At 38.7% G+C, this 13,152-nt stretch overlaps 1 protein-coding gene and 1 long non-coding RNA gene across 2 annotated transcripts in view; one reads left to right on the top strand and one right to left on the bottom strand.

Annotated features, from left to right (window-relative positions):
• The window catches only part of LOC145963421 (uncharacterized), a 118,063-nt gene extending 106,516 nt beyond the window's left edge, over nt 1-11,547 (bottom strand). Inside the window, exon 1 of the long non-coding RNA XR_014436160.1 lies at nt 11,466-11,547. This is a non-coding gene — a long non-coding RNA (uncharacterized LOC145963421). The remainder of the gene's footprint in view (nt 1-11,465) is intronic.
• On the top strand, nt 2,593-5,811 carry LOC145963140 (uncharacterized). The gene is made up of 4 exons (XM_083084829.1): nt 2,593-2,700; nt 3,214-3,523; nt 3,891-4,076; nt 4,438-5,811. Exons 2-4 carry the CDS (start codon nt 3,269-3,271, stop codon nt 4,483-4,485), a joined length of 489 nt encoding a protein of 162 aa, XP_082940955.1. The 5' UTR covers nt 2,593-2,700; nt 3,214-3,268; the 3' UTR covers nt 4,486-5,811.
• Nucleotides 11,548-13,152: the final 1,605 nt, after the last annotated feature.

Here is a 13,152-nt window from a genome sequence, read left to right as displayed (position 1 = left end):
TGTAAGAAAATTTATAATTTTAATTTTTTAAAAATATGTATATGTAGAAATGTATCGTATATTAATGTAATTTCTAAAAAACATCTATCTTATAATATATAAAAGTTAAAATCTAAATTCTCTCTCTCTCTTATAAAGAGCTCAAGATATCAAGGATGGCTCTCTGACGGCGAACCATGAAACTCGAAATCAGAACTTGCATGTCGGTAACACGGTATCCACGTGTACAGAAGGTAAATCTCTCACAAGCGATAATCGAAATTCATGCCGAAATTTGAATAGTAACGTCGCAATTGTGTATATACTTGTGAATAGTCTTATATTTATGAAAACACATTATAAGAAAAAAAAAATTATTCTTTTATTTCGATGCAAAATGATGGTCCACGTTGTTACCACAGTACGCGAGAAATCTCAGCTGATTTCAAGCTGAATTCGCCTCCACCTTTCAATCAATTCGTTCCCTAAGTACCCCAGAACACTCATTCTCCGCAGCAGATCAATTCAAGAATCGTGAAGAAGAATCCCGACAATTCGTAAAGAGCTGAGATATCTATACTAAAGCCTTCTTTGACGGTGCATGTTTCTCATTCAGTTGGCGGCGGGTCGAGCTGCACTGTTCCGGGAAACATCCCCCCATCATTTGTTCACACCTTCTCTTTGTGTGAATCCAGCACCGTTAGCCTTCATTATACCTTACATACCACTTAGAATTTATTCTTCTCACGTTGGTCTATTCTAATCGATTAATAGAAGAGAAGAGACATCAGGAAAGGTCATGGAAAAGTCGCATCTTGGGTACACATTATCAGGAGTCTATATATCTTGAAAGAGAGAGAGAGAGATCCTTTCCCGTTTTATAGAGTTTCTTCTTCTCCTTTTTCAGACCATGTCGATAATTCTGAATCTTTCTTCTAGAGAAAAGTACCACAGTAGAGAAGAACGCGCGATTCATTAATCACGGAGCTTATGTAGATTTTTTAAACAGGTGAACCTTGGAGAACTTCATTTTATCTAAATTTATATATTTCTTAAACACTCGTAGTTTAACGCTAATCAATTATTCATCAACACATCGATCAAGGAGGGAAGAAAGCCATTCCATTTAGCTCCCACGTGAATTTTATCTCCATTAGATGATGATGATGATGTTTGTACGTGCGTGCGTTGTATATATATGTATATATATGTATATATATGTGTGTGTGTGTGTGTGTATATGTGTATGTATGTGCATATGTGCGTGCATATATATGCGTAATACAGCTTCCTTAAATTCTCGTAGATTGGTTCCTCGCACAACTTTTCTTCCTTTTTTTCCTGTCATTATAGAGGCAACTGCATACGAGGATTAACGAGAAAGAGAGAGAGGCGCACAATTTTCTTCCAAAGATTATATACATTAAAGAGCTTTCCTTGTGACGATTCTTTGACAGCTCAAACCATGGTTCACCGAGTGCCTGGTACGAGTCTTAAGAGAACAAATTGACTGAAAGATTAAGAGGACGAACTACATATACTGTCCCAGCCGACGAAACACTGTATCGAATAATGCCGTCCATCGCCCGTAACATTCACTGAGTAGCATCAGACCACCTTACTAAATTATATTTAAAACCTTTTATAAAAGATATGATACCTATATAAGCGCTTGCGAGAAAACTCGATCAAATATACAGAAGAAATTACGTTCTATTGTACGTGTTTTTACAATCTGCCCTGTGTTTAATAAAATCAATATAATATCAGAAACAAGTTTATATGCAAATTATGCATCAAAATAATAAGAAATAATAAAAATTAAAGAATCGAATTGGAAATATTTAATACAATTATATCCTAGCGGAACATGAAGTAAATAAACTCGCAAGGAGAAATAGAATCGATTAAAAATTCGCAGTTATCCTGAATATCCTCTTTTACCGGTTCTGTATCGCGTATGGTAAGTGGTAACAATTGTTATAATCCAATGATATCTGTCATCGAGCAATTATTATTCGAAATGTATAAAGTCATTTCCTGAATATTAATAATATGATTAATTGATTTCTATTAAAGTAATATCAGAGGAAAGGACGAGAAATTGCAGTCGGCAAAGCAGACCACATCGTAGACTAAGACTTGCCTGCAGCCTTGAGGCAAGTACCATAGAGTTGCGGTACGTTGGTATCACACAACAGGCTGCTGATATCAACGGAAAATGGCCTTACCAACCTCGTCGGTAAGGGAGTTCTCTCAAATCATAAAGTAACAGAATTCCACGAGAAAAATTCAATTTTCAATAATCTATTCTACCACCTTTATATTAAAAAAAGAATTCTACTTAATATATTTTATAGTTGTCGGATAAAAACAATTAAAAATACAAATGTTATAAAATTACATCTATATTTATTTATTTCACGTGTGCTTTAATTAATTTAAAATTTCTTCTTTTTTAGATATTTACATGTTGTATCTATTTATTACTGTTAATTTGTTTAATTTTAATAGCTTTTGCGAATAAAATATAGTATGTAATGGAATATTTTCGCGCTTGAATAATAACGTTAGAAGGTCGTGTTTATCATCACGTGTCCTCATATGAAATGATGTATAAGCGAATAGATATGCCAGGATATATACAAGTAGGACTTTCAGTTGTCTGTTGAAGTATTGTCGTAACGGATCGTTCGGATTAAAGCGACTACATTAATCCAGGTAATGTCGATGCGAAAGTGAAATTTTATTACAAAAAATAGTGAAGGATAATCGATTTAATAGTATATCGAATAAATTCAGAGAGATTAATAGTAATATTCTTCGTAATGGAATAATTAGTTTTAAACACAATGTATACAGTGTAGACTTTAAATTATATTTTTTCACAAATATATATGTAATACAAGAAAAAGAGAGATGTGCTTTTTTCTGCATGATTTAAATAAGAAATTTTGCAAATTTTTAGTACTTGTACAAATTAAAAATTTGATTTCATTATAAATATAAATGTATTCATTTTTTTCCATTTAAGTAATTTAAACAGTGTTGTGACGCAAAATATTGTGATGCAAGTGTGTTGTGACGCAAAATGTTGACGCGAGCAAAGACTTATAGAATATCTTATGGAGAGAAAATATGTAAAACGACATATAACAAAAAAATCACTTGAATTAGGGCGATACAATCTTGTAAATATCATGACATATATATTATCATAACAATCCATTTTAGGTTGAAGTATTCGCGTTAAGAAGAGGGATACACCGACGCTAACAAGACAAAAATCATGGCATTGACGTTAGCGCTACCGTTAATGGGTCTAGATCCGGAATGCTTTTCCACATTGAGCATGAAGCTTCTTAAGCTCGAGAACGAACAGAACTCGAGAAATTCACTCGATTCCGGACGGGTTTCTCCAAGTACCGGAAGCGAGTCCAGCGGCATCAGCAGTCTCGCACTGTCCAGCGAATCAGCGTCAGCCGAATTAACGCCGATTTCATCAAGACCAGAGACTCCCGTCAGAGCGCCGTACAAGGAGAAGGTAAACATCACGTGTGTTGCCGAATAATTCAGAACCGATATAAAAAGGGATTGCAGGAATCCCGTACCAAAAGAGAGAGGAAGACAGGGAGAATAAAAAAATCTCGGAGAAATTATTTTTCTGAAGAGTATTTGCTTAATCGAAAAAAGATGATGCGTGTGCAATCGTATTTATACCGTTATTGATATTGACACATGTGTCTCTCAAAGAATTGCTTTTCCAAAGAATATATGTTTATATTTCGAAAAAAGATAATATGAAGTTGTATTTCCAAGTTATTAATAATAATGGAGCACATCTTTGCAGTATTTATATTGTATAGTCTTTTTCATATTGATTATAAGTAAGAAAAAAAGATTTTTTTTAGATAAATACATCAATTCGCATAATGCACGGAGGACGCGACATATTGAATTTGGGAGCAAATATCAGGCCATCATTCAATTGGGAAATAATAGATCGAAAGTTGTCTCGACATGAGATTCAGCATATTATAGCCAATCGTTCGGTATATTATCGGCTACGCGAACCACCACTTAATGATTATTCAGTGGTATGTATGATATAAAATAAAATAACATTAATATTTTATAGCCCATGTTCTCACCCTTTTTTCTTTGAGAAAAAAATTTCAATATAAAATTAATATGAATAATATATTTAATATAAATAATATAGTATATATTCAATATAAAATTAATATGAATAATATAGTATGTGTGTATATATATTATAGAATATATATACATATATATTATAGAATATATATACATATATATTTTATACGTGTATGTAGAAATTGTGTGTGTGTGTGTGTTATTTTCTAGTTTAAAATAGTTATATGTGTATTTATATAATTAGTAATCTTTTTTAATATTATTAAGTTTTAAAGTGATCGAAATTCTGTTTTATAGAAACGCTGCGACGAATGTGGATTTTGCGAACAATCATGCATCTTTTAATCGAGGTGACCATAAAATAATTAACGCGACAATAATGCCCAACGTGCGACATCGTGGACAACTAAACTGTGATAGATCGAATAAGCGGCAGCCGGAAACGGAGACGTATCATAAATCGAGCGTGCATAGATGTATATAAGATTATGTATAGATCTAAATATTTAGAAGGGGATACAGTGACGCGACATATTTCGCAACATGAAACGTGAATATGATAATAATTCATATAATTTACAATTATATTAACAACTTTGTTTATTACTCGTATATTGAGGAAGATATCTAGTTAAATTAGAGAAATTCGAGTGTATATATGTATATTTAAATGATATACGTTCCTCTACCGGATACGGGCTGCAATGATCTTCCTATATTTTCTTATTATAAGAGAGTGATGAAATTAAGATAAGAGCTGAAGTGAATTTTACTTGAATCAGAATAAAAATACGTCAGGATAATCTAATGTTTCTATAGCGTTTATAATCTTAGATACTATAGTTCTGAATTTCTTTTTTTATATAGATAAAATTAATTCTATCAGCTCGATTCTATGATTCATCTTTGATGATCCCCACACTCTTATAAAATAGCTTTAACTATATATAGTGCGTATGTACATAATTATACTTCGGACGAATGACGATAGTGGCTGTAAGAATATCGACGCTTTTTATAGTCGTCCGAATGTAAAGTATCGTGTGACTACAATCTGCTTTTTCATCGAACGATCAAACGATATTAGATCCTTTACGCATCATGTGACGATCTTTATAATAATAAATTAGACGATTCAATTGGAAAAAAGATTGCAAGTTTATTGGATTGCAATCATATTTTGAAAAGCAACACGCTGTTCAAAACTTTTCTACATGTATTTTATATGTATCTCTTTATACAAATTTACTAATTTAAAGATATATCTCATTGTCAAGATTGTCATCGACGTAAGTCGATCGTATATCGTTTTACATATTTTGCAATTGTATGAATAAGTGCCGTTAACGCTTTATGCAGCATCGTTATAATGACGCACCGATGGACAATATCGCGTAATATAATATCATTTAATATAATATCACGAACGATCGGCAATATTTATCAAGCGCCCGAAAAAAGAGAGAAAATCTATCCTTACATTTTTCCGGTAAATGTAATACCTGCTACGGAGGATATAATATACAATTCTACGACGGCACATATTGCATATATATATCTTGACCATTGTTTATGAATGCATGATAAACAATTTTTTATATACCTCAATATTGTTGCGCTATTATAATTATACCTATTTTTACACCAAATAAAATTATGTAAAACGCTCGCAAAATATCAAAGTTATTCTTATTCTTGTAACGTCCTCTATTTTATACATTCGACTTTCGACTTTTAAAGAGACGAGGGGATGGACACTGCAATTTTTCTTTCCAAAATTAAAAATTTCGCACCATAGTATATCGTCGCGTGTTGCCAAAATCAACGGGCCTTTCCAGCAGCGATACTTGAGCCGCGCCAAAGATAAGCGGACTCGACGAATTAGTGTGTAAATTCGCGCGAAAGGCATTAGTGCCGTTTCACGAGCCGCACAAGGGGATTGATCGCTCGGACCCTCGTGCCTCCGCATTGTTTCAGCTCGAGCGTAACACCCGGCGTGGCGCTGCGGCCGATTCGATCCACAATCGCGCTCGAACGATCAACACTTTGATGGGAGCGACCACCGCTTGCGAAACTTGCGTTTATTCACGCACGTGCGTTCTTCAGCTCCTTATCGGACATGCGACATTCACGGATTTTTCGATATCCGCGCATCCGAAGAAAAGGACGAATCAATTACTAAAAAAAAAAAAAGAAAAAAAATTCTCATCATAAAAAAATTATTACTTTCTACTAACGTGCGATAGTATTCATATTTAATAATTTTTATAATTCTGCAAATTACCATTTGTTTTCGCGTAATTATCAATTATTTTGGAGGCGAGTATAGGTTATGTTTATTAGAATAATAGCGAATTTGATATCAAAGTATTACCGAGTTGCTTCTCGTTCAGTGATCGAGATTAAGAATGTTCCTCGTTTAACGATTTGTCGCGTTCGGGCCCCCGACACTTGCTAAATACGTCACTGGCGTTTATATCGCTTGCGCGTATTTCGCGGGGTGTGCGAGAAACCTTTTAGGCCGCACGCGTGTATATACACTAGCGATATATGCACGCGCGCGCGTTGGAAGCGCCCCGTCCGTGCGTGCACGCGCGGATGCGTGGGTGCGTGCAACGCGCGAGAGATGCGCAGGACGACTATTCAGATATTGTTGTTATTGTTGAGGGAACAATCGCCCGTCAATAGGCCGCCTCGGCACAATGTATCTATTCAGGTGCGGTCAGCGGTGCTCAATCGATCAGGATCCACCCTTTGCGAGTCTCGGAAAAAGCCCCGCGTGACCGACGAAGACTGTCAAATGCGCATCGCGAAACTTTCCGTTCCAAGATTTATTCAGCCTAAAATCTTAACTACCCACGAATGGGATACCCTTTTTTTCTCTTTTCTGCCTTCCGAGGAAGGGAGGGATACCGCTTGACTTGCGTATTTTTATTTTATATGATATAAAATATATTTAACGTTATTCTGAGAAGCGAAATGAAATTGTCAAATTAATTTAAATTACATTAAGAGATGATTGGTTTATTGACTAGTAGCTAAAATTATTTTTACGACTCTCGCAATGTATATATATTTTTTAGTATGTATATGTGTTACGTATTGTGTTTATAATAATCATCTTTAACATATTTTTTATATATTTTCAATAATTTAAGTTATTGTAGCTTAGTGGACGAATTGATACTGTGTGCGATTGTGTGTATAAAGTGCGAAATTGCATTGTAAGGACTCAAGTCCTCCTGGTCACCTCGGATTATCAATTGAAGCGTGAAATGAATCTTGAACCGCAATGAAACGTATCGGCCTTTGACATCAAATCGTAACCATTTAGACGTTGTACCAATCATATTGCCTATTACCATTAGTCTTGTTTAATTAAGTTTTTAGTTTCTGTATCAATATTGTATCAGATTTAAGGATTTTTAAATTAAACAAATTTATCATAACTAAATTATAATTTTAATTTCTATATTAAAAGTCACTTTTTATAAATTTCTAGAAGCTCTCACAAGTAAGTATTGTAAAAGAATAAACTTTAATCTCTCTATATGCAACCGATATCTCGGATTGATACGATAAATACCTGGACGCTATCCTCGTTTAAATATTTAGACGAATAGCGACTGAATATAGACGAATGTGTCAATTGCCTATCGTTCTCTTATTCGATAAGTCAGAGTTTGAATAGTCAAACGAACGACCGTATGTCGTAATGATACATGATCGACTCGCGCGAAGACGCGCTGAAAAGAGGCCCGGTCGCCGGCGACGGAGAAAGAGAGGCCGCGAGTGAGAGCCACTGTCGCGAGCGAGGGTACCCGAGTTCCGCGGCTATAGCGATGATTACGTATGCGGGAATCATTGTCGAGTAACGCGCGATGCACATGCAAAGGCCAAAAATCGTCGAAATCAGTCGAGTTCAACATCAGCATTGTACCTGGGCTTTGTCTCTGCCTCATTGTTGTTGGTCGGTGCTCCTCCCCCTTCTCTCTCTCTCTTTCTCTCTCTCTCTCGATGTAGAATCTACACGTACGCGCGAGCCGCGGCTGCTGTCCCAGGATGGCTTCTATAGCTGGTCCAGTCACGCATCCAGGACCATTCGCTGGTTATGCCGGTTCCGTGGATCGGTATAACCCTTTTACTTTTAAAACGCGCATGTATACATGCCATTGGAAAAAGGACCACGACAAAGCTAGATGGATAAATGTAAATTCGATACTTTTGCCGTGTACTATTGGCATTTCAAATCTTTCCCTCTTTATAAATCAATATCAAAACGATGAAATAAATTAATTTGATATTTCGACAAATCTTTTTAAGTGTTTTAAGAGTAGCTTTTGAATTACAATTCTACCGTATGTTAAATAATATTACTTTTAAAGATAAGAGTATTTATCTCATTAAAACGCAATAGAGCAAGTAAACGTAAAATTCATAAATTGTTCGCCGATTCTTAGCAATTTTCGTACAATAACTCGCGCCTCTAATTCAACCCGCATCGCGAGTAAATCCGATCTTACGCATCCAACGCGCGATCGAAACGAAGGAAAAGGAGCCGGCAGGGCGAATCCGTGTCTGCCTTTTTCCACTGTGCATAATACAGGTGCAGGACAGATAGGACAAGATCTCCGCGATGATATTGGAACGAGAATGAGCGAGCGAGAGGGGTAACATCAGCGGCAGAGCAAGGCGAATCCGGCAGAGGAGGAGAGGGGGGCAATGAAGCACGGAGAGCGGGGGAAACGAAAGAGAGAAAGAGAGAGAGAGAGAGGGATGGTAAAGAGAGGGGGATAGGAGGAGAAGAGGGCATAGAGCAGCTGAATAGGAAGCGACACAATGGACCTGGGTGGCTGTGGAGGCGTGTTATCAAATGGGTTCCTCATTCACATACTGCGGCCTGAGCTACCTGTGTCTGTCTGTACCGGTGTCTGTCTGTTATACTTATTCATACCGCCCATTGTGTCCTCCACTGTTGAGTCGAGTTCAGTTCAGTTGAGAACGCGATGGAACGTGCCACAATGCACGAATATGGGCTGCGCCGCACCTCCTCCTCCTGCACCCGCTCCTTCTGCACCCTTCCTCGCGTCCCGCGTACCTCTTTCTCTCGCTCTCTCTCTCTCTCTCTCTCTCTTTGCCATTTGCCACCCACGGTCCAATCCGCGCGCGCGCGCGCGCTGGATTCGCCGGGGCCGACTGAAAAGAAAATTGCGTCGGGAAATTGTATCCGCGAGAAAACCCGACCGATAATGCCGAGTTCTTGAAGCGTACACGTCGCGAGATTTCTCCGCCTCGGCGACGGCAACGGCGGTCGTCGAATCTTGCTGCCGACTGTCTCGTTAGACGAGCGCGCGAATTTCCGCGGGGAACGATCGATGGCCCCCGCGGATCCCATCCGGAATTCCGGGATGCGCTTGATATTCGCCGGCAATGGGGGGGTATTACCGCGACGCGGTACTCGTCAGAGACGATAAAGACAGGCTAATATGACGCGAATGGGAGAAAAGTTCAACGTTACCAACGTCTCCACTAAAAGGATAATCTCATCATTTCCCGATAAAGTTTCTCGTGCGATATTACGATGAGAAAATTAAAAAGATACCTTCTTGGAGAATTTAAAGGGACGATAACTTTTTCTCTCGGTCGCAAAGATACGTTGCCGAAAAATGACGAACGAGGAGAGGATCTCGAGAAAGGGAAGAAGGACGCGCGGATGGTTCTTGTCGCGGTCGCGCGCGACGATATGGAAAGAGAAAAAGAGAGACCGTAATACGTATATAACGTATAAGCCGACCATAGGGCCCTGGATGAGCCGCCCGCGGACGCAACGGCATACAAAACTCGCTCAATACGTCATTCAGCCGAAGAATACGCCTCGTTCTCGCCATTTTGCTCCCAGAATGAGAGTTTCAAAGGGAATTAAGGATTCAAAGGCATCTTTTGCGCAGCGCGCATAAAACGTCCAGCCGCCGCCGCGGCACCGCGTCTCTCCCTCTCCCTCCTTCCCCATCTCTCTTTCTCTCTCTCCTTATCTACTTCCGTCTTTCCCTTTTCTCCCTCTATAACTCCTCGTAAGCGTCGCTTGCGTTTCTACAACGTTCTCAAGAGAGGAGTCGTGAATCGCTGAAGCGCTCGTCACGTCGATGAAATATCCACAGAAGGATGTTAAGTTCGTCAAAGTGTCTGGTCCAATTTATTTAACGCGCCCCCATTTAACGGCAAACATGCCTGTCGGATTTTCATCTCGCGTCTCGAATGCAATTCTCACGTGACACGTGCGAGGAATTTAAAAGCAGGTCACATTCTTCGATCGCGAAAACAAATAATGATACATCTCTCGAATTAATCGATATTGTTCCGATAATTTAACATTTGAACAATTTCTCACGAATATTATTACATGGTTACGGTCATTATGCTTTTGGGGCGGCGAATAGATAAAACGAGGACGTACCAACAGAATCCCATAAACGTCCACGTCACCGCTCAAATAGCCGGCCAATGTCCCAGTAACCCCAAATCTGTCTACACTTATCCGTGAAAAAAAAAGCTCGCCCTTCATATTTGACGTTTGTTCGGTAAAAAAATGCCCCGGGCCACATGCACCCTCGTACACATGCACATAATCCCACCCCTCCGCGCGAGATGACCTTTCCTATTTACGGCGCTCGCGCGGAACAAATTCGGACGACGATCACTGTTTGCGCTATAAGATAACAAAAGGAGGAGCGGCGGTCGTTCCCGTCTGTCTAGGATTGCGCGATTAACATAAAAATGCGACGGCTCGTAAAAGGCCACCGTATACATACATACATTATGAGCATTATATATCGCGGGAGGGTTATAGTTTCTGATTGTTATTCATATACGGTCGGTAGCAGCGCCCGAAATTCGTGCCAACGCGTGTATCGAGTCAATATAATGTCAACCTAACATATAGAGGCGAAAAATATCGCGAATCTCAATGATATATCGATGGTAATTTTCTCCTTTACACAGACACAGTGCGAGACATTTAGATAAAATTGAAATATATTCCATCATTTTATATCATGTAATATTAAAAGATTATATCAATCTACGATGTTATATAATATTAATTTATTTCTCAAAAAAAACTGCTGCAGCTGCAAGTGTCGAAGAGAAATATTGTTAAAAATCTCTGCAATGGTATTTATCTCTCATTTTATTTATAATACAATTGTACTAATTAATTTCTTTTTACTGACGTTCGTATTCCGTATGAATAATTCACCTTTTCGCCAATAATGCTTTCTTTTTAACAATATCTAACGTAACGCGCGCAAATTTAAACGTTTACTCACCCACTCTCGCCGCGCGGAATTAAAAGGATAAAAGGATGCGCCCGCCGCTTGTCCAACCGCATTGCTGTAAAAATCAAGGATCTGAAAGCACATCATAATAAAGAGCGAATAAGTAAAATATCATCGAATATAATTAAATTAATACAAAAATTAGTTTTTGAATTAAAAAAAATAATATCCTCTATCCTAGATGTATCGTAATATTACATCAAATATATAAAAAATACAATATCCGTTAATTTATTTAGACTGCGAATATAATTTCGATCTTCAATTTCTGCAATGTCTGATTACGATCGACAAACGTTCGTCTATTCAGAAACTGCTCGCGGACGAAATCGAATCTCGTTCGCCCTTTCCTCCGTCATGCGACATCGGTATTCTTTCCGTATCCAACACACATTCTCCGCATTATATTTTTCGTTTTATATTCTCCTCTCCTATTTGCGCGCGCGAAAGCGCGCGGCCATACACCGACCTCCCCCGTTTGAGCATTGCCGAGGCCTTATCGGCAGTTATCGGGCCGTGATGTCGCACAATGGGGCAGACAATGCACGGGACAATACACCCTCCGCTTCTAGACTATCCGGCCCTCTCTCACTCGGGGCATCCACCGCCCACCTTCCTACCGTCGTCGACTTCTCTCTTGGAATCAGCGCATCCCCGCCAACTTAATAAACATAATAGCTGACTATGCCGCCCCGTGGTCACAATGAGAGCTCCGCGCAAAGAGATACCAAAGATACGAGGCACCGGCATTGTGTGCTCTGCTCTTTCTCCATCTCCCTCTTCGCTCCCAGCTTCCCCGCCGAACGGATTATATGTCGACGTGCCGTCGCGCATTTGCCATTCACGAAAGAGCTCCTTTGAAAGAAAGAGAGAAGAGAGAGGGATCTTTGTTACTTGGACGATGAAAGACGAAGAGATTCGCTTCTAGTTATTATCAAATGGTACGGAGTCAATCGAGAGATAATTATCAGTGAGCTTTCTTTACAGCTGAAATTATACAGTAGTTCAATCGTCATCTTCGTGTAATCATGTTAGAATTTATTTATCGTAGAGTCGTGAAAAAAACAATCTTTATTTATTTTACTTCAATATAAAATGTTTAACGAGTAAAGGTAAGAACTAAAGACTCGAGGTGAGAGGAAAAAGTAGGTAAAATTTCGAATTGCGAGACATTTGTCTTTCGACACGACTCTCCCGTCGTGGTTTGATTTCAAAGGGTGAATTGTCGCACGCATCATCGGATCGACTCCACGCCCTCGTGTATAAACTCCCACTCTACTCGACCTACCGCGGGTTACCCGAACCACCCTTCGCGACCGAACAATATGCTTGTCTTCCCCGCCGCCGTGTAATTACTCTAAACCACGTGCCACCACAGAGAAAGAGAAAGAGAGAGAGGGGGGAGTATGTAAAAGAGAAATAGAGAGCGCGTGAGCTGATGCACGAGCCATTGAAAAACGCAGTCGAGCGCCCATTATTTCGAGAACTTTTCACTTTAAGCGCATCCGATGCCACGCACGACTATGCGTGTGAATATATCCGAAATAAATCGCAACCAAAGATACATGTGACTCGTGATTATCGTTGCAACGATAAAAAGTTTCGCACTAAAATTTATATCGAGATAAAGATGCAATAATTAAATTTTAAAATATTGAGAAATTACTACTCATTTTTA

The sequence above is a fragment of the Camponotus vicinus genome, unplaced genomic scaffold (genome assembly GCF_025532165.1).
Source record: "Camponotus vicinus isolate PSW18456_S1 unplaced genomic scaffold, iyCamVici1.0 SCAF_12, whole genome shotgun sequence".
NCBI classification, from domain to species: domain Eukaryota; kingdom Metazoa; phylum Arthropoda; class Insecta; order Hymenoptera; family Formicidae; genus Camponotus; species Camponotus vicinus.
This window is presented reverse-complemented; position numbering and strand designations above follow the sequence as displayed.